The sequence below is a fragment of the Crocodylus siamensis genome, chromosome 12 (assembly GCF_052110815.1).
Source record: "Crocodylus siamensis isolate JL-2025a chromosome 12, ASM5211081v1, whole genome shotgun sequence".
Lineage (NCBI taxonomy): Eukaryota > Metazoa > Chordata > Crocodylia > Crocodylidae > Crocodylus > Crocodylus siamensis.
In genome coordinates, this window is record NC_143406.1 from 36,698,722 (window position 1) to 36,721,232 (window position 22,511).

The 22,511-nt window shown below is 43.6% G+C and overlaps 1 protein-coding gene across 1 annotated transcript in view; it reads left to right on the plus strand.

Annotated features, from left to right (window-relative positions):
* Positions 1-22,511, plus strand: part of IQCK (IQ motif containing K) — an 86,570-nt gene that overhangs the window by 28,213 nt on the left and 35,846 nt on the right. The window contains exons 5-7 of the mRNA XM_090023745.1: positions 1,089-1,141; positions 1,258-1,335; positions 17,769-17,853. Coding sequence (XP_089879871.1) covers positions 1,089-1,141; positions 1,258-1,335; positions 17,769-17,853 — 216 coding nt within the window. The remainder of the gene's footprint in view (positions 1-1,088; positions 1,142-1,257; positions 1,336-17,768; positions 17,854-22,511) is intronic.

The following is a 22,511-nucleotide window of genomic DNA, read 5'->3' on the forward strand; positions in this document are numbered from 1 at the left end:
GGGGTAAGCAGTTTGCAGTGCTTAAATACAATCCCTCTCTCAGCCCCCTGTCTCAGTGCACTCTACTTCTTGCTCTAGACTCTCATTCTGGGCCACTCTGTTGCCCAGTAGGAGCTCTGCTCATCAAAAGAGTTGCATTTATTTCTCTGGCACACGGATAGCACTGATATGTTTTCAAGTTTTGTGTAAGAAAAGTTTTTTTCTATACAAAACAGTCAATGCAACCATTCAGGCTTTTATTTTAGATTGAGAAAAACAACTACAGTAATTGTTTTAATCTTGTATTATGCTGAGTGCCTTCAACTGCTAAATTTAATGAGAAATTAAAGTTCTCACTATGTTGAAGGGACTGCCGTATACAGTATGAAACTGCCCGTAGGTGCATAGATATCTCCCTATAACTTCATTGCTTGTATTAATACTGAACTCGGCTTCTGAATTTAAGGAGCAAGGCCACAAAGTCTACCAGGGTGGCTGGCACATTCAGCTCACTCGCCTTCTTATTTCTCTTGCCTCATAACTTTTATATTCCAGCTAGCACATACGAGTTTAAAATGGGATGGGTCTCTTCTGTTCTGATTTAGTGGGAAGCCGCTTTGTCTCAGAACTGAGTAGTTTGTTCTAAATCTGTTCTTTGTTTTAGCACTTTGATGTATAACATTATTCAAAAGTTAATATTTGTGTCATTAATAGGTTAAGGAATGTTGCAAGGCTGGGATAATGCCTTTGAATGTATGTACAGTCATGTGCAGTATATTTTCTTACATGAGCTCCATTAATTCCTTCTGTCAAAGAAACTGCCACCTGGAAAGAATTGGAAAGTAATTTGTCATAGCTATAATGCAACATAAATCAGGGTACTGGTTTAAATATCAAACTGGACATATCTAGAGTTGGCTTGGAAAATGATTCCAGTACAATTTTTGCTAAGCCAGTAATATTGCTCAGTTGTAAAATTAAAGCAGCCACAATATATGTTTTATTTAACAAGAGCAGTCTGTTTATCTGTCGTTACCCTCCACTGCTAAGAACATGTGACTTGTTCAAAGATTATTTGAAAATAATTTGAAACTCTCTTCTGTTTTTAGAGAAAAAGGACCAAATTTATTGCCTGTGATTTCCTGACTGAGTGGTTATACAAGTAAGTTAATCATGGGTCTGAATTTCAAATACTCATAATGATTCTGTAACATCAGTTCACAAATAGAGCAGCAACAACTGAGATAAGCATGTGCTGTTTTCCTTTTTTATTATCAGTCAAAATGCAAAGAGGAAAGATGAGCCATTCACAGAATTCTTCTCTATCCCGTTTGTGAAGGACTGGCTAAAAGACCAGTAAGTATTGTGCAGCACTCAAATAGTAAGTATCCTTTTTCATATTCCTCTTCTCCCTCTAGTTATTCCAAAAAGAAGTAATAGAGCTTAAATGTGTTTAAATTGTCCCCTTTAAATACTCTTTCCTATTCAGGCAAAACAAAGGCCTCTGTGATGCTTCTTGACTTGGTTGTCCATAAGGTATTTTATGCCAGGATCATTTGTACAGAAATTGGTCTGGGACTGCTAAATACTTCATTATTCTGAAGTGGAGGCCATTTCAAATTGGTGTATTATGAATATCCTTATACTAATGAACAAATAACCCTGCTTTTAGGCACTGCTTGGTGATGTGATAACAGGGAGATCTTTCAGGCTGCATAGTCAGAGATTGCTTGCCTAACCTATGACCAATTTATTCAAAAATCCCTGCATACAGTTCATAATTTTGTGCCTGAGAGGTAACACTTTCAGTTTTGGGGGTGAAGCGTAGACTTTGTCACTTTCCAGCTTTCTATATTTTCTCCTCAGGTTTGAGCTGTATTATAGTTTTGGAAGACTCTCTTTTGCTAGGTTGTATGAGTTTTGTTGTAGTGCTTTCAAAGAGAATAAAAGGAAGCAGCAGGCCACTTTGAAAGAGTAAAGAAGTTCCATTGGCCAGATTCGCAAGACAGTCCCTCTGCAGGCACCTTTAATGAAGTGGCCTGGTTTGTTGCTAGTGAAACCTCCTTAATGTGGAACACTTTTGAAAATATGTCCAGTGTATTAATGGAAGCTGATCTGTCTTGACATTTTTTTCTTATGGTTGGACTTGGAAATACCTACACTCGAGTCACAGTTTCAGAGAGAGAAGAGCTTCATGGTATTCATAGATGTTGGGAGACAGCTTGGTGGTAGAGGAGTGGACAGCTACAACAGTACAGCAAGTCTGCCTTGTCTATGTGCCTTAAATCTGTCATGGGTGGGCAACCTCTGATATGCTGCACCATATTAGCACTGTTTGGTGTTTGCAAAAAGTAAGCCAAGAGATTTCAAATAGGAATCTGCTATGACAAAAAACATTCTCACCCTCTGTGGTTTTTCTGAGTTCTTTGCGGCAGAATAACTACTCTTGATTTTTCTGGGCCCAAAAGATAGGCTTAAAAAGTTAAGCACCCGGCACTTTTTGAGGACTGCCTTGAGTCTAATGTGGTGGGGGGCGGCGGGCGGGGACAGGGGAGTGGCTTGAGTCTAAGAAGGTTGAGAACAACTGATTTAGTAGTTAGGAAGTTTCATTCTCCTTGTCCATTACCTCTTTGTTCTCTGCCAACAATATTGCCAATGAAAGCTACAGTTTATATGATTCAATTATAATGTTGACTATTTATATATCCTGGATACAGCATTAGAGATGTAAACAGTCTATGTTTTTCATTTAACTTTTAATCTTTAGCCATGTCATAGACCTGCAGTTTTTAGTTTTGGATTTTTTGAATTGCAGTACACTATCAAAGTCTAGAAACTTTAAAATTTTTTAACAAATCTCGATATCAAAATTAACAATTTCTATCTAGTAGAACAGAAAAGCAAGGAACCTTAAGGTAAAAATTAAAATAGCCCACATATAAGCATAGTAAACATCCAAACTCTCCTTAGTAAGATGTCTTAAATACCATTAGATTCACAGAATTAACATGTGTGTGTGTGTTTGGGTATGTAAATTTTAATTTTTATATTTTGACAGTCTAGTTATATATGTTAACCTCTGTCTATCATTTTCATATCATCACACTAAGTAGAAATAAAATTATTTTATAAAGAAGAAATAGAACAATTCCCATCAGAATAGTACAATAAGTAATAAAAATTAGAGGTGCACCAATACATCGGTCCAATATCAGAACAGTACTGATATAAAGAAAATTTGCTGTATCAGAAATCGACCCAATGGGGCCAATAATTTGGCCGATAAATAACCGTGCTGCGCACAGCGGCAGCACTCAGGAAGCAAGGAGCAGAGCTGGCAGTTTGGTGAGCTGCGTGCAGCTGGTAAATCCATTGTGGTGGAAGGGGAGGGGGGAGGGAAGGGGCATGGGGAGGGCAGATCAACACAGTGAGGGTGGCAGGGGTAGGCGCTGCCCAGCCGGGGTAGGGCGGGTGCGGGACAAAGCTGCGGCTCATGGAGGAGTGGCTCCCGCCACTGCTTGCACCCCGGAAGGGCAGTGTGGGGGCACGTGCGTGAGGCAGGGTGGGCAGGTAGGCTGCAGCTGTGGGCTAGAGCTGGGTCTGCGTGGAGCTCTTCTTGGTGAGGGCTGGGCTTGGAATGCGTACCAGTGGCACTGGGAGGGGGCTGCAGCCACCCGAAATTTCACTGTAGCGTGGCTTCCAGAGCCACCACTGTGTGCCTGCCTGGTGCAGCCTCGGCTCTGCCTGGCATCTGGGTGGAGGCAGGGCATTGAGCCGGGGCTGCTCCAGGCAGGCATTCACTGGTGGTGCTAGGAGTGGGGCTGTGAAATTTGGGGTGGCTGCAACCTCCTCCCAGCACTGCTGGTGCCCACTCCAAGCCCAGGCCCCACCAAGAAGAGTCCTGCGCAGCCCCAGCTTCAGCCTACAGCTTCAGCCTGCCTGCCCCACCCCGTGCAGATCCAGGGGGCACACGCCCCACTCCCCTGCCCTCCTGGGATGCAAGCAGTGGTGGGAGCTGCCCCCCCCACGAGCTGCAGCTTTGTTCCACACCAGCAGTGCCTACTCCTGCCTCTGCCCCCTTCCTTACTGCAGGGGGTACTGATCTGCCCCCTCATGCCCCTTCCCTCTCCCCTCCCCTTCCACCACAACGGACTTACCAGCTGGAGGCAGCTGTATTGGAAATCAGATCGGTATTGGCCAATATGCCTCCTTAAATATTGGCTATCAGTATTGGCCCCCTCTATCGGTGCACCTCTAATAAAAATTTGAGGATACCCCCCCCAAAAGATTTGTATATTAATAATATGTCCTTTCTCTGACCCCAGCTTCTTTTCATCTATCCCGTTAGTCATATGAAGTCATAAACCAGTGATCCAGATTTTCCACTTCCTGCTGAAAAACACAGAAAAACATGGATTTTCTCTTTTAAAAGGGAAAAACAAGGATTTCTCCCTTTGACGCAGGAAATTGCAGGTTTCCCCTTTTGCAAACAGCTCTCTGCAGGCTGGCAGAGTTCCAGCCTGGAAGGAGCTGCTTGCAAAAAGAGTGCAAAACCCTAAGCCTTGTCTGGAGGGAGAGGAGGAGGGGGCAGGGCCTCAGAATCTCAGACCAGCCAGGGCTGGCTCAAACTCACTTTGCCTCCTGCAGCCTTTAGGGTAAGTAGGGCCTGTGGGGACTGAGGCCTGAGGGTAAGGGGGGGCAGCTGGGGGAGGGAGGGGCCGCAGGTCAGGAATGAGGGAACCAGTGATTTTCTGGTCCCTGCACAGCCCCAGGGGCTGATATCATAGACTTTGGGGCCTGCTGATTGGCCCTGCAGGGAAGGGGGTTGGGGGAAAGAGAAAATAGGGCCTGGTGAGAGGTAGGGCAAATGGGATGCAGATGGAGAAGTGGGAGGGGGATGCAACAAGGGCCACCCATGGGGCTAGACAGGGTCTGCCTCAGCTGCCTTTTAGCTCCCACCAAGAGGTGACTGCTGCTGCCTTCCCGTTGCCTCCACAAGTGAGTCCCTGGCCCACCATAGTCCCTGGCCTACTACCCCTGCCCCACTGCTCCTAGGCACTCACTTCCCAGATGGTTGCAGATGGCAGTGGTGGGTGTGTCAAAGTACTCAGGACTGGTAGTGCACAGGCCAGGCTGGACAAGCACAGCATGTCCTGGCAGAGTGGCTCTGAGATCTGCAGCTGGTAAAGGCAGCAGTGGCCATGGGAATTGTGTGGGGGCCACTGGAGCTGCAATGATCCCACAGCTGGGACAGCTCTGCTTCACTGGGACATACTGTGCCACCATCTGGACCCATGTGAGCGGTGAGCACCCAGGTGTAGTGGGCAGAGGTAGTGGGGTGGTGACCACAGCAGGCCAGGGACTTGCATGGGGGCAGTTGACAGGCAGGAGGCAGCCCCACTTTGCTTGGAGGCTAAAAGGCAGCTGGAGCAGACCCCAAATGGCCTCTTCAGTAGCTCCTGCTACATCCCAGTCCCACTCCCCCTGCTTCTTCCCTTCCTCCTCCTCCTCTTCTCTTCGTGCCACCCTCCCAGCTGCCTTACCCATTGGCGACATGTAGGGGGTGGGGTACATGTGGGTGCATGTGCACCTCCTAAGATTGGCCGCTGCCAGCAGCATCTGTGACCAGTCATCACTCATCACCTCCCTCCCACCACCGACATTGCCGGCAGCATCTGCAGGCAGTTGCCAGTCGCCATTTGGCACTTGCCACCCCACTCCCACCATTGATTCCATCGCAGCCATCTGCAGCTGGTCCCTGCTCGGCCTGCTGTCACCACTGACATCACCGCAGCTACCTGCTGGCAGTCCCTGCTCGCTGCTGCCATGTCCCCACCACTGCCACTGTCACCGCTGCCTGTGGGTGGTCGTTGTGCTCTCCCAGCCTTGGGAGGCACAAGGCATTCATGGCCTTGCCCATTGTCAGGCTTCCTTTGGCTGGGGGACAGTGGCACACGGGACATACAGGGTCAGTGGCAGGGCTGGGGAGCTGTGGTTTGAGCATGGGGGCAGGGGCATGGGCAGGAGCAGGGCACTGGCATATCAGGGGTGCTCAGTGCCACAAAGCAGTGGGGGGACAGCTGCAGTTGGACCTGCGTCCTGGTGCAGAGGGGGAGCTGCTGCTGCGAGGGAACAAGTAGCAAGTAGGCAGGGCCTGTGGGTCAGGAGTGAGGGGCACTGGCTGAGCTGTGGTGGCTGTGGCTTGGGCGTGAGGGGCTCCCAGCATATCAGTGTTGCTCAGTGCCACAGAGCAGTGGGGGGGACAGCCACAGCTGGACCCATGTCCTGGTGAGCAAAGGGGGCAGGAGGAGCTCTGATTTTCCATGATAAAAAAACCCAAAATCAAATACCAAAATATATACGTATTTAGAATTTATTCTAATATAATAAAAGCCTTAGTCTGTCTGTCTGTCTGTCTGTCTGTCTGTAACACTCTGAGCCAACTGCACATGCGCTGCCTAGAGGGCACGCACCAGTAGGCTGTGAGGGCCCGGAGTCTTATGGGGTGAGGGAGGGAGGTATCTGCTGTGCAGCCCCCCCACAACAGCAAGCAAGGAGGGGGAATCAGCAGGGAAGAGGAGAGGAAGGGAAGGTGGAGGTTTCTGGTGGCAGTGCCCCACTGCTGCTGCCATGCCCCACCCTGCTGTCACTGCTGCTGCCCAGCCCTGACAACAGCCAGCAGAAGGGGAGGCAGCAGGGAGGGAGGGAGGAGAGGGGGAGGGGAAGCAGGGAGGCGGGGCATTTTGCACCACCAGCTGCTGCAGCATGCAAATTCCCATCCCCCTGTTCCTGGGAGCTGGTGGCAGCGTGGGGTGGAGCAGCAGGGGTTGGGGGGCTGCACTGGTTGGGGGGCTGCACTGGGCCGCACTAGGAACAGCGGGGGTGCGGAGGTGCAGGGGACATGGGGGGCAGTGGGAATGCAGGGGGTGGGGAGGGGCATATGGGGCCGGAGGCGGAGCGGTGGCATCACGGGGCAGATGTTTCATGATGGGCAATTTGCTAGTTTTATTATGATTGAGGCACTGGTAGGCTTCCAAATTGCTTTAAATTGTAAATGTATCAATGATATATTGTGTTCCACTGATACCTGTATATGTAGTGGCATTTCATTATAACAGTGCAAAAACATGGATTTTGTGGGGGTTTCATCAGAGAGTTTTGGATTTTTTAACAGAGGAAGCTAGGATCCCGGATCATAACAATATCATCCTATGTAAGAGACATGACATTAAATTCTCAGTCAATTTTAAATGTGGTACTAATATTTTAATGTTCTTTACATGAAAAGAAACAAAAAGGGAAAGTTCTACTACTTCTTAAGAAAAAAAACCTGTTGTTTTTTTTCAAGTATTTGGCCGAGGTTTGAAAAGTGCTCCAAAAGAACCATCAAAGTAGGAATACATTTCTACACTGTTTTAAAGCAGATTTTCTCTTATTAGAACAGGGAATTCTGTATGCTTAAAAATACCTAACAGAGAATTAATGTTTTTCCTCTGAAAGCATCTCTGTGACTCAGAAGTTTCTTTAATGTCAGCTTGTTTTAATACATCCCAAACTTGAAGGTTACCTCTTTTGGCTATACTCCAGTACTTCCAATTTTATTTAACTGAATCTGAAACCCCAGTCTTATGAGTCTCCTTTTCTCTGTAGTATGTTTCTAAACAAGGTCTTACAGTCTGAGTTCTCTCAGAATGATACATGAAAGCTGTATTCAATTGTACAGGTTTAGATCGGTGCCTCCTAGCTTTAATTCTGAAGAGTTTGCCAGAAATGAACAGCTTGTAAAGTGACTTTAAAATTGTTTCCATCTGTAGAATTGACAGTAACAGCTAAGGTTGCAGTAGCTTCACTACAGTTGCCATGTATTATGTTTTCTACAACACCCAGTGCATAAACAAATATTTTATCCTTATTCAGGTGTTGATTATTCAAACATTTTTAAAAGAAATAAAAGTATTGCCCTGATGTCACTGTATCTGGCAACTCTGAATTTTGCTTCCCAGAACACAAATAAGTTTATGTTTTCTCTCAAACTAGAACTGTACCTTTAAGATAAGGAGACATCTTAGTTCCAAATGAAAAAAGAAATAAAATGTAGACGTGTTTTCTCTGCACATAATTATGCAAGGAGATATATACCGTCTGTTAGCATTGTTTCCAGTTAAATTATAATGAAACAAACCTAAGCACAAATAACCAAATTATACATACGGTTCTACATAAAAATAAGGTTCCTGTAATGTCCTGATCCTAGTGAAGTTTTACTTTTTAGTAAGGATAGGCTCAGGGCTGTATTTTCTGGATCACTGACATCTCTGACTTTCCAGCCGTCAAAAGTAGAATAAATAAGTGTGTGGGGAAAAGCATTAAAATAAAGGCATAATTTTGTGCTGCTATGAAAAATTAGCATGTTCTAATGTTATGAGAAATTCATGTAATATTGATTTAGAAATTATACAGCTTCATTCACATTCACCTCCAACTGCCTGCAAATGGAAGACATGTAGTTTTGTGTTTGTGAATAATCTTGTATGGTTTCTTCTGCCATCTGCCCAGGGTCAGCTCACATACGGAGACTTGACTGGGATTACAAGAGCTTTGCAGTTTCTTTGTGAATTACTTGCATAGTGCAGAGCATTGAAACAACTTGCATCTTTGCTTTTGTATAAAAGTATTCACTCACTATTGAATTCAAGAGAACCTACTCCCTGTTGACACTGCTTTTACCTGTCAACCAAAACAAATATGTAGATATTGAGAAAATAAATTTATTTTAGTGCCTTAGTGAACTGTGCAGATAACATATGCAGATATATACATGATTACTAATACAATGCTAGTTGCTTTTTGTATGGCAAATATATAAGCGCATGTATACAGATTAATTTTTCCCCCTCCTTTTAATATTCTAATTAGGCAAAGTCTGCTGGGCTCAGCTGCCTTTACAGTTGACTTCATTGTCAGTTCTCAGTTGGCCAATAGGGGTAATTTTGCATGGGTGGTTGGTTTTGTTCATTTCATAATCAGGCTGCGCTTTCTGCATACTACTGTATTTCACTACTCTGTCAGTGAAGCAGTCATACTCTATGGATATATTTAATGTGTATTTCATTTGCAAAATGTCCTTTATTAACGTTACTTGAGCTTTGTAGGGTAAGTAATGCATTTAACAGGAAAAAGCAATCAAACAGTTGTGGAATTTGTTGCATGGGGGAAGCTACAGAGCTGTCATTTACGAAAGTGACTGATTTAAAGTTTCTGTAGGAAGCTAACTTTTTGCATTTTACTGTGCAACCATAGCATTGTATTGGTCATATCTTGGCATGTAGTTTGCGTGTGAATGTTTTATACATTGATTTGAGTTTTTGTGATTGAAAGGCCTCTTACAATATTGAAAGATAGTATAATTTATAGTAGAGATAAGCCAGAATGACTGTGAGAAAGATGAACAAATACAACTTCTCAGTAGTACCTCTGGTATTAAATTTATTTAGGTTAGCTGATATGCTGTAGTAAAGGCTAGTCCTACATTTGCTCATCTTTCACACTTGCAGGTTATGGTAATTGAAAAACATTGAGGTCAGTGACTTCAGTGGGCTTTGGACCTGGCCAACCTGCCTTTCATCCATTAATCTCCTTCCATCTAAAGCCAAAATAACTCTTGTGAAATGTGCAAATATTGTTCTACAAAGAAGGAAACTGAGGCACAGAATCACAAAATGACCTGCAGAATATCAGACATGAAGTCTGCAGAGCCACAGGTAGGGCTTGGGTATTTCAATTCCTAGTCTCAAGCTGTACCCACAAATTCCTTATTGAACAGAAATAGTCTTTACCAAGGCATACAAAGTGAGTGTTATGGGAAAGAAACCATGTTTATTCAATTCATTTCAGACAGAAAATACTGACCTGAGAGGTACGTGACAAGCTACAATTCTGTTTAGTTTTTGTGGTTGGCACAGGTATGCATGGCCCTTCTTAGACAAACATAAAACCTATTTTTTCTCTTCCTCCCATTTCCTACCGCTAAACCCAGAGACACTCACTCAGGTGGTTAGTCTAGCAGTTCTTTTACCCACTCCACATGGGGAGTAACACCTGCAGCTGGAAGGTGCTTTCATAGGGAACAACTGGCTAGGCTTCAACACTAACGAAAAGGCTTGGGGGTTATAAGTAAATCATAAATTGCCTATGTGTTACCAGTGTAATAGTGTTGCACCACAGCTAATAGCATACTGGGATGAATTAACAGGAGTGCTTATACAAGACATGGGAAGTGATTATTCCACTCGATTCAGCATTGGTGATGCATCTGGAATCCTTTTTCCAGTTTTGAACATGACACTTCAAGAAAGATGTCAACAAACTTGGAAGAGCCCAGAGGAGAGCAGAAAAAATTATTTGTGGCTTAGGATGTATAACATATGAAGAGAGTTTAGAACAAGGGAGGTATGATTTGACAGGAGCCTTTGAACACAAGAAGGATTATTATATAGAACAGTGGTTTTCATCCTTTGGTACCTTACGTACTCCCTGCCAATTGACATGGCAAAAACGAAACTGGAAGTCGCACTGTGGCACTACCGGTTTTGCCGCTGTGAGCGAATTCCCACTTTTTCCTCGCAGATCATGGCCTGGGGCAAAACAGCCTGCTTGGGGCCTCCCCGCTGTGTCCCATGGCACACTGAAGCCAGGGAGTAAAAGCCCCGGCATGTCGGATGAGGCAGGAAGAGTGGCAGCCAGAACTTCTGGCCCAAACAGGCAAAGGTGCCTCCAACTTGGGGGGGGAAGGTACAAGCCAAAGTCAAAACGCAGCACCCAAGTACCACGTGCCCGTGTCTTGCGTACCCCCAGGGGTCTCATACCAGGGGTTGAGAAACACTGATATAGAGGATAGTGATCAATTGTTCTTCAAGTCCAGTGGCAACAAGCTACTAACAGATTTAAATTGCAACAGAGGAGATTTAGGTTTAAATATTCAGAAGTACTTTCTACCTATGAGGGTGGTTAAACAATGGAACAGACCAAACAGTTGGGATGTGGAAATTCTGCCATTGGAAATAGTTAAATGCAGGCAGGCCAAATATTTGGCGTGGTTAGACAGAATGATCCTGCCTGGAGCAGGGAGTTGGCCTAGCTGGCCTATAAGGTCCCTTCCAGCCCTGTTTGTCTATGATTTTATGACTAAAGAATCTGTTTTCAGACCTTTAGGATCTCTTCCCTAGGACATCCTGTACCACCCATGCAGCACAGAGGCTAAATCACCCTCCCACTTCCTACCCAGACTGAGAGAGACCTTTCTAAGGCACTAGGCCTCACGTCCTTTCACCTCCTCTAGACAGGGAGCAAAAGCAGTAGCTGTGAGGAGCCTCCAGGCCCTGCTGACATTATCATTCACTCAACCTTTGGAGTTGGGCTGAGGATATGGTTTTTCTCATATTCTCTTTTGCATTGGTTGCTGGTTTCCCTTCAGGCTAATCATTTCCTACCCTAAGGCCCTTCAGATGTCCTGTCTCATTTTACTGGCCGCTGTGCTTCTCCTTTTCCTCTTCTCTATCTCTCCCATCACAATTACCAACTTTCTTACGGTTTCACTTTTTCTTCCCCACCTTCACCACAATATAAATTAAATAATTATATATTTAATTAAAAAATAATTACTTGTGGACATAATCTCCTTGTGAATATTTTGCTTGTACCTTTTATTTCTGTCTTCCACCCAGTCTGTTTTTTGTCTTTTTATACTGTAATCTTTTCTGGGCAAGAATTATGTCTCCCTTTATATCATAACAGTTCCTAGTGTATTTTCTTTGCTAAGAATATAAATAATATATACATAAATAACCTAATGATACGAATAATATAATAATGATAAAGGCAAAAATATTCTCCCCTAGCTTGCAACCTTTACAAATAGCCAGACAAGCCTCTTTTGTATCATGAATGAAACTGCATGCAATAAGCATGCTCCTTTTCCAAATGCACTAGAACTGGAATAACCACAGGGCTAAAATGTTAGGTTGTCAGACACTGTAGATGTCACAAATGGCCTGGAAGTTGGCCTAGATTAATGCCTATGTTCTGTGTGTTTTATATCTGCACCTAACTATATGTCAGGGGAAAAAAACAGGCTGAAAATGTAGACAGAAATTTGCATCTTGAGTCTTTCCCTTCTAGAATCCTGCTTGAAATGTAAAGAAAGCAAAGCGAGATTTTTAAAAATAGGATATTATCCTCCTTCACAGTTGGAGACCTTTCTACTTGTGTATTCTCAAATGGATACAAAATTTCATGCCAGTGAATACATGGAAAATGCAGTAAGCAGAAAGGAAATTGTAGTATTTATTCATTCCCTCTTTAGTTGTCAGCAGTAGCAAGGGATCTTTCCAGTTGGAGAGAGTGATAGAAAGAAGAGTTTGGATGATTGCCAGAAGTAAAGCTTCACAAAGTCTGCTGGTTTGTAATTCTTCCTTCAGAAGGTCAAGCAGGACTGTTCCCACATTCATAGTCCTTCAGAGAAGTACCTCCATACAACGGACAAGTGGGTCCTTTTCTTTTATACTGTGAGGACTGCTTTTCAGATTGCTTCCTCTCAATCTAGTTTATTGGGATTTTTCCAAAAGATAATCAGTTTTCAAAAATGTGTCTCAAAACAGAGTGTTGAATGGGTGTATTATTACCTGGTAAAAAGAAATGGCATGGCTTATAAATTCTCTGCATCCATTCTTTTAAGTCTGTGGAATTGTCCAAGGGGTAGTCCCTTCAACTCGTTGTATAAATCTAAACCTTTAAGACTGTGGGGCTTTCACGCATTGTTTGGTGCATGTTGTGTTAGTGTAACTGTCTGGATTCAAAGGCTAGACAAGTCAGTGCTGCGATTTCCATTTGATTAAGAGGATTTTTTCATCTGGTTTGGGGGTAACTAATGTTTAATTGTATTGAGAAGCAGAGATTTCCAGTGCACTGAGTAGTGTCATATCTTCCTCCCTAATATTGTTTCTGCTTTCATATCTTTCTCCCAGGGCAGGGACTGTCTCATGTTTGTCTGTGTTTGTACAGGGCCCAGGAAACAATTAGGGTCTCTTTGGATTTCACTGTAACATAAATTTTCATGGCTGATAATCGTTAAAGTCAAATGGAGGCTGGAGTATAAGTTGCCTTCTTTTCAAACTTCACAGTCGTAGGCTTTGGATGCAGGACATTTCTACCAGTGTAATTTACACTGCTTTTGTACACTGTGGTAAAGTACACTGGAAGCCAGAGTGGAGGAAGGACCAGCTCTCCTTGGATAGCTTTGTGCTTAAAGCATTATCACAGTATATTGCCACACAGGTAGATAATAGCCTACTTGCCTTGAGCAGGCACATGCCGAGACAGAGTAAAAACTGAACTTTTACTGCAGTTTTTTATGGAGTCAAGGGAGTTGCACTGCAATGGGGCTGTATGCTGTATGTCCGCCTCCAGTTTTACACTGGTGCAACCATGTCATATGTCCAGGACCTAGTCATGGTCTACATGAGACGGGAGGCAGGAGCCCCCACAACGTGGCCCAGACCCTTGGCTGATGCACCCCGGTACTTCCCTCAGGAGCTGGGACGAGCGTCAGCAGGAAGGAAACACCGATGCAGGCTCAGCAGTTCCGCAGCTGCCTAAGCCTGCGTATCAGCAAACACCGGGGGCATGGTGCCCCAGAAGCAAGGGCTGCTCAAAAGGCAGCTGGAGATTCAGCTGAGCAAGTGCTGAGGAGCGAGGAGCAGAACGCCAGCTGGAAGACACCAGCTGTGGAGCCAGTAGGCTCCAACTCCAGCCGCCACAACAAGGAGCCGGGCGCGTGCCGGAGAACCCAGATGGGTGAGGCAGAGGGCAGCTTCGGGGGCTAACAGGGGTGAGGGAGCCCCACTGAGAAGCAGCAGCCTCAAGGGACGCTGCCGAGAAGCAGAGGGGCTCTGACCAGGAGCTCAGACGCCGTGGCTGGGGACAGCTCCTCAAGCCCACAGGCATCCCCAGCCAGCCCTGCAATGGGCAGAGCACAGGGAATCACGAGCCCCCAGGAGGGGGAAGTAGACAACACCAGCTGGAGGGACCAAGACAACTGGACCACAGGTCAGCTGGGACCCAGGGAGGTGATGCCAGAAGAGCTGGCAGAGGCTGGACACAGGCCAGTTGCCTGTACCCATGTCTACTAAGATAAAGGGAACAGACAAATCTTCCCCAAGGTACTGAAGGCCCAGAGAGAGGGAATCTCGGGAGCCTGCTGGCAGAATCTGGTCATTTTCAGTTGAGTTTCTTCAGTTACAGTATGGCCCCGAACAGGGCAGGTTTAGTTTCCCAAGAGAGGGGAAGCCAACCCAAAGACGAGGGATGGACCCCTGAAGATTGACAGCCAGGAAGACCCGACCCTTTCAAGGCAGGCAGAGTGGGAAGACCTGTGGGGGGCAGCATCTACCAAGGCCAAGGATGTGGTAAGGGTGGGGTAAAAGGAGAGGTTTGATGCCTCATTAAGACAACCCAGGGCCGAGATCCCTTTGGGTCATCTACGGGAACTGCCTCCCCAACAACAACATCAAAGATGTGGCAGGCGAGAAAGGGCAGCGCCTGAACCATCTAGGTGGCACCAAAACCAGATCTCACCCTGACGTTACTGGGGAGCAAGGCACCAACAAAAGGGGGGCCAAAACCTTATAACACCTACCAGTGACACTTTAAATAAATTGTGTACATCCCCAAATCTTTGTGAAGACATTGTGGACTTTCTATTGAACTGGCAGAGAATTCACGGCTGTTAACAGGACTTTGTGATTCAGTGTACCTGCAAACAGTCAATTGCAATACTGGGTCTAAATCTGGAGACTTTGGCCATATATATTGGTATATAGTATAAGGTGCATTTAATACTGAATCATACATGGTGCTAATAAAGAAAATGTAAGAGTAGAAAAATGTTAATGTCCATTAGATTGTAATTTTTTTTCCAAAGTAGGCAACAGGACTTATGGTTGTAGAGCAGGGCTCTAGTCCAGACTTGGACCTCTGGACATTATTGTAATATAATTATTGGATCAATATGCTTCTGAACCACATGCACTCTATTAAGGTGGATAACATAATGAAAGCTTTTTATTTTCCATCTTAAGAGCATGACTTAGAGTGTATCATCTAATTTCTGCTGAGAATTCAACACAGAAATTAGATGCCCAAGTATAGAAATCTGATGTATTTTGGGGAAAACCCTCTTTAATACTTTGTATACTTTTCTAACACAAGTGTGGTGTTTTTCTGCTAGATACTGAATTACAACTACATAATATTATTTAATTAATAGATAGCTTATATACTTGGGATACTTACAAGCCTGATTGCTGAGAAACCACAGTACTTCCTTCCTAACTTTAAGCAGTCTTTTGGTCAATGCCTGCTTTATTCATATTTGCTCAAACCTATTATGCCGGGAAAAAAATTCTACTAAAGCCATTTTGTGTGTGGAATTTATGCTACACTGCATATTTAGTGTCAGCTCCTAGAAATCTAGGTGATCTAAGACTTCTATTTTTCAAATAAATAAGCAGAATATATTTACTGTACATTTGGTTGTCATTTCTAATCTTTTTGGAGTGTTACAGCTGTCTTCTGCCAGGGATGACATATTCCCTCTTCTCCCAGTTCACTGTTAATGGGTGATTGCGTCTGCTCATATTCTATTTTTATTTGACCTAAAGCCAATTGCATATATCCCCTTAGACAAAAATGGACCTGGCATGACTTTTGTTCCCTCAAGCTGGCCTGCTGAAATGATTGATGTTTCCTAGTGACTGCCACACCAAAGATTAAGTCTTACCCTTTATGCTTGATTTACACCAGTTTCTTTGATTTAGCCTTGGATCGTAAACCTCATGGATCCTCATAATTTAACAATGAAAGCAATGGAATGGCTAGAGGTATTTTTGCAGACTACAAGGAAATCCATTCTACTCTCTGAAGTCTGAGGTGTTATTACTAGTGAAAGGTCATTGTTTTCGTAAACATGCCTGTTGTGTTGCCTCATTTTCACTTTTAAAGTGATAGAACAGGAGATGGGAAGCTATCAGCAAAAACAATGCAATCTCAACACTTACTTGGCCATTAATTAGAATCAGAGTTCTACTCAGGCTGTCTTAGTTGCCCAGCATGCTAAAAATGTCCACAGAGTTACACCCTTATGGCTTAATGGAGATAGCACATTCTGTTGTTGTCTGTATTTCCATTTTCCCAGACAGAAACTAATGTTTTTGTTCACATAAAATAAATGAGTGCCAAAACCACAGCTGACAGGATGTCGAGCACAATTTGTCCCTGTGTACATTGACTGTAAAGTTGTGGACAGCATTGTATTAGTTAACAATTAAGGTCACACTCTAACTTTGTGTACTTGTCTGGTGAAGACAGTCCTGAAGACAAAGGGCTCAAAAAGCATGGAAACACTGTTAGGGCAGGTATAAATATAAATGAGACTAATCAAAGAAAAATGTGGATTGAATACATGGAAAAGTCTCCTAATGTGAGACCTATTATATGTAGAATAGGCTTCCAAAGGAAGTGCCAGAAGAGCCAGTGTTTTGGTCAATTAAAATGTAACTGGAAAAAGCATTTGGGGATTTCTTGTATACCCTGTCATTACAATTTAATTGCACTGGCAGGGATATTTATAAGTAGCTTTGATCTCCAGTTCCAATGAAATAAGCATAAAGGGATTCTGTGATAAGGATCAATTTTCCGAAAAATGCTTACGTGGTGTTAGATCCAAAAGATCAGTGCCTCCAGATTGATCCACCTCTGAACTTCCCAAAACAAACTTGTGCACAAATCTTTACATAATCTGTCTTTGTTGATGATCCACTGACTTCTAAGCATTCTGGTATCTTGTTCATAACAGGTATGATCATGAGTTGTAACATGTTTTATCTGTAGCCCAGTGCCGTTCGAAAGGTCACAGAAATTAATTCAGACTGCTTCATTCAACAAGGTGCTAACTGACCAGTCTGAACAAGGGACAGACAAACTTTAATAGTAAATGATTCTTCAAAGCAAAAACTGAGATGCTGATCTGAATATACACTACAAAGATAAATGTATTAATGTAACTGTAAAGTGGTTGTCATTGCAAATAGTATGCGAATTTACTGAAAATGCTCGTAGATCCCTGCAGTTGGTGCTAAAAATTAATTTTGGAATTCTTTACACAGCAATCAGTGATAAAAGTGCCACATTTATTCCACAGTCTTATTTAGGCATGTTTATTTGGCTGTTTGCATGCAGGTAGATGGGTACTGAATCAGTTAGCCTCTGACACAGTTCAGTCTTCATAGCATACAGACTGTTATTCAAATCGTTTACGGACGAAAATATATTCTTTGATAAGGATCAAAAGAGTTGTGCACTTCTCATTATTGTGGGAAATCTTTTTAGTGTTTGTAAATAAAAGTGACCAAATAAAGGCAGGTATTTAAAACATGAAGAGAATTCAAAACATTATGCCCTTCATATACTTTTACATGGTAGTGTTCAAAGGGAAAGAATATTTTGCATATATACTGCATTTAATAATTTTTGTATCATGGTATCTAATTGTGCATATATACTACATCTAGTAGTATTTTAAAAGAGAACATTATTTTATTTGTACGTTTTATTTTGAAATCTTAAGAAATTGTATCTACAGATCTTAAACGACTTTTCTCATGTTTGTTGGGTATATTATTAAAGAATAAGCTATTTTTAAAAGGTTGAATATTTCTTTCTTTTTTTTCTTGTAGTCCTAGACCACCCATTCCTCTGTCTCTCCTGTTATCAGAAGAAGAAGCAAGCAAAATAATTCAGTCATTCTGGAGAGGTTATTGGGTAAGAGTCATCTATAATTATTTTGCTTGATGTTGAATCTCTGTGACTGTGCAGACCCCGGGGGAAACCCTTACATACATTTTAAGTCCAGGATACTATAAATAACTATGAAGACCCCCACGGTTCACTGGCATTGATTGTACTTCTGTGTAAGATGTCTAATGACTCAGATCTTTTCACAGGAGCATCAGTAATAGATGCTTCCTGTTTTCCTCCCCAAATAAGTCTACGTGATATACAATTACAGAAATGTACTTAGTTCCTGTTTTGAGAATCTCTATCTTAGCATCAGGAAAAGGTTTCCATGTCAGATGTATGGATAGGTGAGAAAAAAAGTGATGGGGAAAACTAGGAAAAAGCAATACAGAATGGAGAGAGGGAGAGAAAAATGGCACAAAATAAAGCCAGAAATGTATAGGAAAAATAGAAAACAGTGCAGGGAAAAGGAGCAAGAGAATGTAAGATCAGGGGAGCTCAAGACAAATGCAAACAGATGTTGAAGACAACTTTGGTAAAGATATATTGTGATTTAGTAAAGGAAACAAACTGGAGTGAATCTAGGGAGAGCAACCATTGGACATAGTTTGACATTTTTCATCCTAGTGAAGGGCACTAATGTGTGTTGCAGGAACACGCGGGGAGTGTATTGTGGCTCTGCCCTAGGCCCTGGATGTTCTGTCACCCCGTGATCCTGGCCCCGGTCCCACCCATCGGTCCCACTCCCAGATACTGCTTCCCACCTGCCTGTAGCCACATCCCATCTGCCCAGCCAAGTGTGCCCTGCCCACAGAGGTCCTGGGCTGCTAGCAGTTAAAATCCCATTCACCCTCTCCCCAGCAGTAGGTGCAGGGCAAATGGGGCCGGACAGGATCAGTTGGTATCTCCCCACCCTCTCCCTCTACCCTTTCCCCCAGCACCAGGCAGTGTAAACAGTTGTGATGGCTGGGGGGAGGGGGCTTGAGGCCAGGTCAACAGCCCCCTTCTCTGCTCCTCCCCCCTCCCCCCCCCCGCCCCTCAACAGCTCATCAGAATTCCTTAAGTGACCCTCCAGCCCAAATAATTACCTACCCTGTGTTATGCAATGTGTATCTTTATTGCTCCACTCTGGGTTTAGCCCCTTTCATTGAAAAAAAAAATTAGCAAATTTGAAAATTAATTTAGTATTTTCAGTTGGTTTGAAGAGAGCACTTCATAAGTTATTCCAGTTTCTGTCTGCTATTATTCCTAATAGCTGCTCCATGTTATGATGTACTTTATGGGAGTGATACGGAAGTTACTTTCTTTAAAACTAACTGTCAAATAAGGCACCAAGAAGCAGTATAATTATGATATAACACATTATTTTATTTATCTCCAGTGAGGCTCCTGTTTGGAGGTTGTGAGTAATTTCTAGACTTATCAATTGTTTACTTTTACTGTATAATGAAGTTTGACTTCATTATCTATGTGTACACGGTATTTTCTAAACAAGTATCATTATCAAAACATACCCTGTTCAGTTCATCTGCATTGTTTGTGACAGAAATGAGTATATATGTGTGGCTGTAAGAATCTGCCAAGGAGAAAAGGATGATGAAGTCTTCTGAGTATTTATTTTTGATTGATAGATCCTTATAACGTTTTATGCTTTGTGTTTATTCATTTTCCCAGCTTTTCTGGTTTTTTTAACCTAGCTGACACTGATTCCCACAGTAACATTAATTAGCACTGACAATACCACTGCAGGCACCTTCACAATAAAGTATAGCAAAACTAGTCATAATCCAATAACTTGTATGTTAGCTCAACACCACAAAGTTTCTTAGATACCTTGTGCCTGGGGAAGGTTTGAAGGGCAGTGTCTTATTTAACATTTAATTTATAACAAGATTGTTTGTAATTCTAGACCAATGTTTCTCAACCTTTTTAGACTTGAGGCATGCCTCAATAGATTTGAGATACCCCTTCATAGATGCAAATCATCCCTTGGAGAATACCAGCTCCTCATTGTCCCTTGTTTTGTGATGACTGTAACAGGCTGGCCCTTTAGGGCCGGTCTCAGTGCTGACTGCCCGCCTGTTCAGGACTAAACCTCCGCCACACTTGATGAAAAATAATATGATTGCCGTTTCTAAGGCAGGAGGCTACCCATTGCTCGCCCCAGATGCCAACTTGATACACGCCCTGACCTCTCCTTACACATGTCCCATGCCTCACTGATGTTCATTCTCACTTCTGGTATTTCCATCTTGTCACATCCTGTCTTTCCATATTCCCAATTCAGTAATTCTGCCCCTCACTAGGGCCACTCATCTTTATGACCCCCACTCTGGGCTGCTTCACTGTCGCTTGGCCCCCACTGGGCATTTCCTGGGGACTCCCCACCACAGGGAGTCCCATCAGGCCACCCTTCCCCAGCAGGATGAAGTTTTAGGTCATACCCAGGACCAGGAGCCTCCAAACCATCCCCATAGCTCCTGCCCTTACCTTCAAGATGTTCCAGAAGCAGCTCAGCCTGATGTTTCTTCCTTGCCTGCCCAGCTCAGACTGCTGCTTCTCTCTCTGAGGCCCTGGGTTAAAATGGAGGCTGCTTGGCCCACTCTGCTAATCCCAGGGACCTCCTAGGGTCATGTGCTAGCCTTGATGAGGAGAGCACCCACCTGCCCCGCTGCTCCACTGCCAACTAGAAACCTTAAAGTGGCAGGCACTGCAGGTGCCTGGCCACAATGACAGGAAAATAATAGAGCAATTCTTCTGTTGCAGAGAACTCAGAAAGACCACAACAGGTCAGACTGTTTTAACACTGTGGATCCCTATTTGAAATCTCTGTGTTTCTCTTGTGAAGCATGTTTGCACACCAAACACTTTTAACATTGTGTGGCATCCCAGAGCATCCTGGATGGATCTAAAGGCATCCCACTGTTCTAGACCAATTGTTAAAAATGGGAAGGGAACCATAGCAGTAAAGAGAAGGAGAAGTCAAGATTAACTCAGACCCTGAAACTGACTGAACTATTTGTGTGCAGAAGCAAGTAGTGTTTTTTAAGAGACATACCAGGGTGCCCCTCGGGGTTACTAGAAACAATGTCCATAAACTGAAGGAGAGCAAATTTAGACTGGACATCAGGAAAAAATTCTTTACGGTGAGGGTTGCCAAAATATGGAATGGACTTCCAACGGAGGTGGTGCTTTCCTCTACCTTGAAAGCTTTTAAAAGGAGATTAGTCAAGCACCTGGCTGGGGTTACTTGACCCCAGAGCTCTTTCCTGCCCAGAGCAGGGGGTCAGACTCGATCTAATAGGTCCCTTCCAACCCTAGAAATCTATACGTTGAAATCAGACTTGTTAATAAAAAGCTATAACAGAAAAGATAGGGTGATCTCTTATCTAGATTCACCTTTTAAAAAAAAGAGAACATTAAGCTTGATTGAGAACTGCTCATGCTCTAATCTTTTTAAGGTAAATGGATTAAAATATCAGGGGAAAGTTCCAAACAATTTCAGAAGACAGAGTAATTTAAAACAAGTTCATCTAAAGTTAGCAGTGATTTGCTCTGATCATAGCTATAACATTATAAACATCCCCCCTGCCCCCGAATATTTTAGATACATGCTTAGGAGCTCAGTTTTATTTTAGCTTGTTGTAGTAAGTTTTCATAAATTAATGCTTTGAAATGTTTTAATCAGACATTTTTCACTTATCACATGTGTTTAATTCACACAATTTGAAATTCTTAAATACCCTGTCATTACAATTCACACCTCCTGGTTATATTCATTATAAATACAAAATCGTATCATCCCATACATATTTGCATACACACACACACACACACACACACACACACAAAATACCAGATTGTACAGATCTGTGATTAAAGGGAGATCATTATTCCTACCATACCACTCAAGTTACATTTTCTATAACATGAAATCATATACCACAAGCTTTTGTGTAAAGGATGGAGTGGGAAATCTGGACCTAAAATTTGGACAAGGGAGAAGAGATTGACATCATATATCTGAACTCAGATCTCCCATGTAGCAGGCAGAAATTCTACCACACAACCACCAATGCCGGTACTGCTCCAAGCTGCTAGGGGTCTTGACCTTCCCAGAGCCCCAGCCTCACATCGAGCTACCTGGCCTCTTATTGGAGGAGCTGGTAGCAGAGCTAGGAACCTCTTAGGTCACTGCTCAGGCCTTTGCTGGAGTTGGGGAGCCTGTCCTGTTGGCCACAGCCCCTCGTAGGGGATCCTAGAGCCTCTCCTGCCGGCCGCATGCCTTGCTGCTGAGGGTCCAACTGCTGCCTGCAGGTCCCACTCCTTCAGGTGCTTCTGGGGCAGCTGCTCCCACCACACTGGCCCAGCTCTTGCCAGCTCTTTGAAGCTCTTTCCTTGTGGTCCCTCACTGGTCTCTCCTGAGCCAGCTGTGCTGCCCTTTTATCCCCCTCCAGGTGACCCAAGGGGCCAATCAGGGGACACGGAGGGTGAGTCTCTGGGGCCTGATTGGTGAGTAAAGAGAATCCCAAGTCCTCCAATCATCTTTTACCCCTTCAAAACCACTGGGCCAAGTCACTGCCAGCTAGCCCATCACAGTCAAACACACTGAGGCACTGAGTGAGGTAGAGTTTACCTAGTTATATACTTGATTGAACTTTTCAATCATATCAAACTATGAT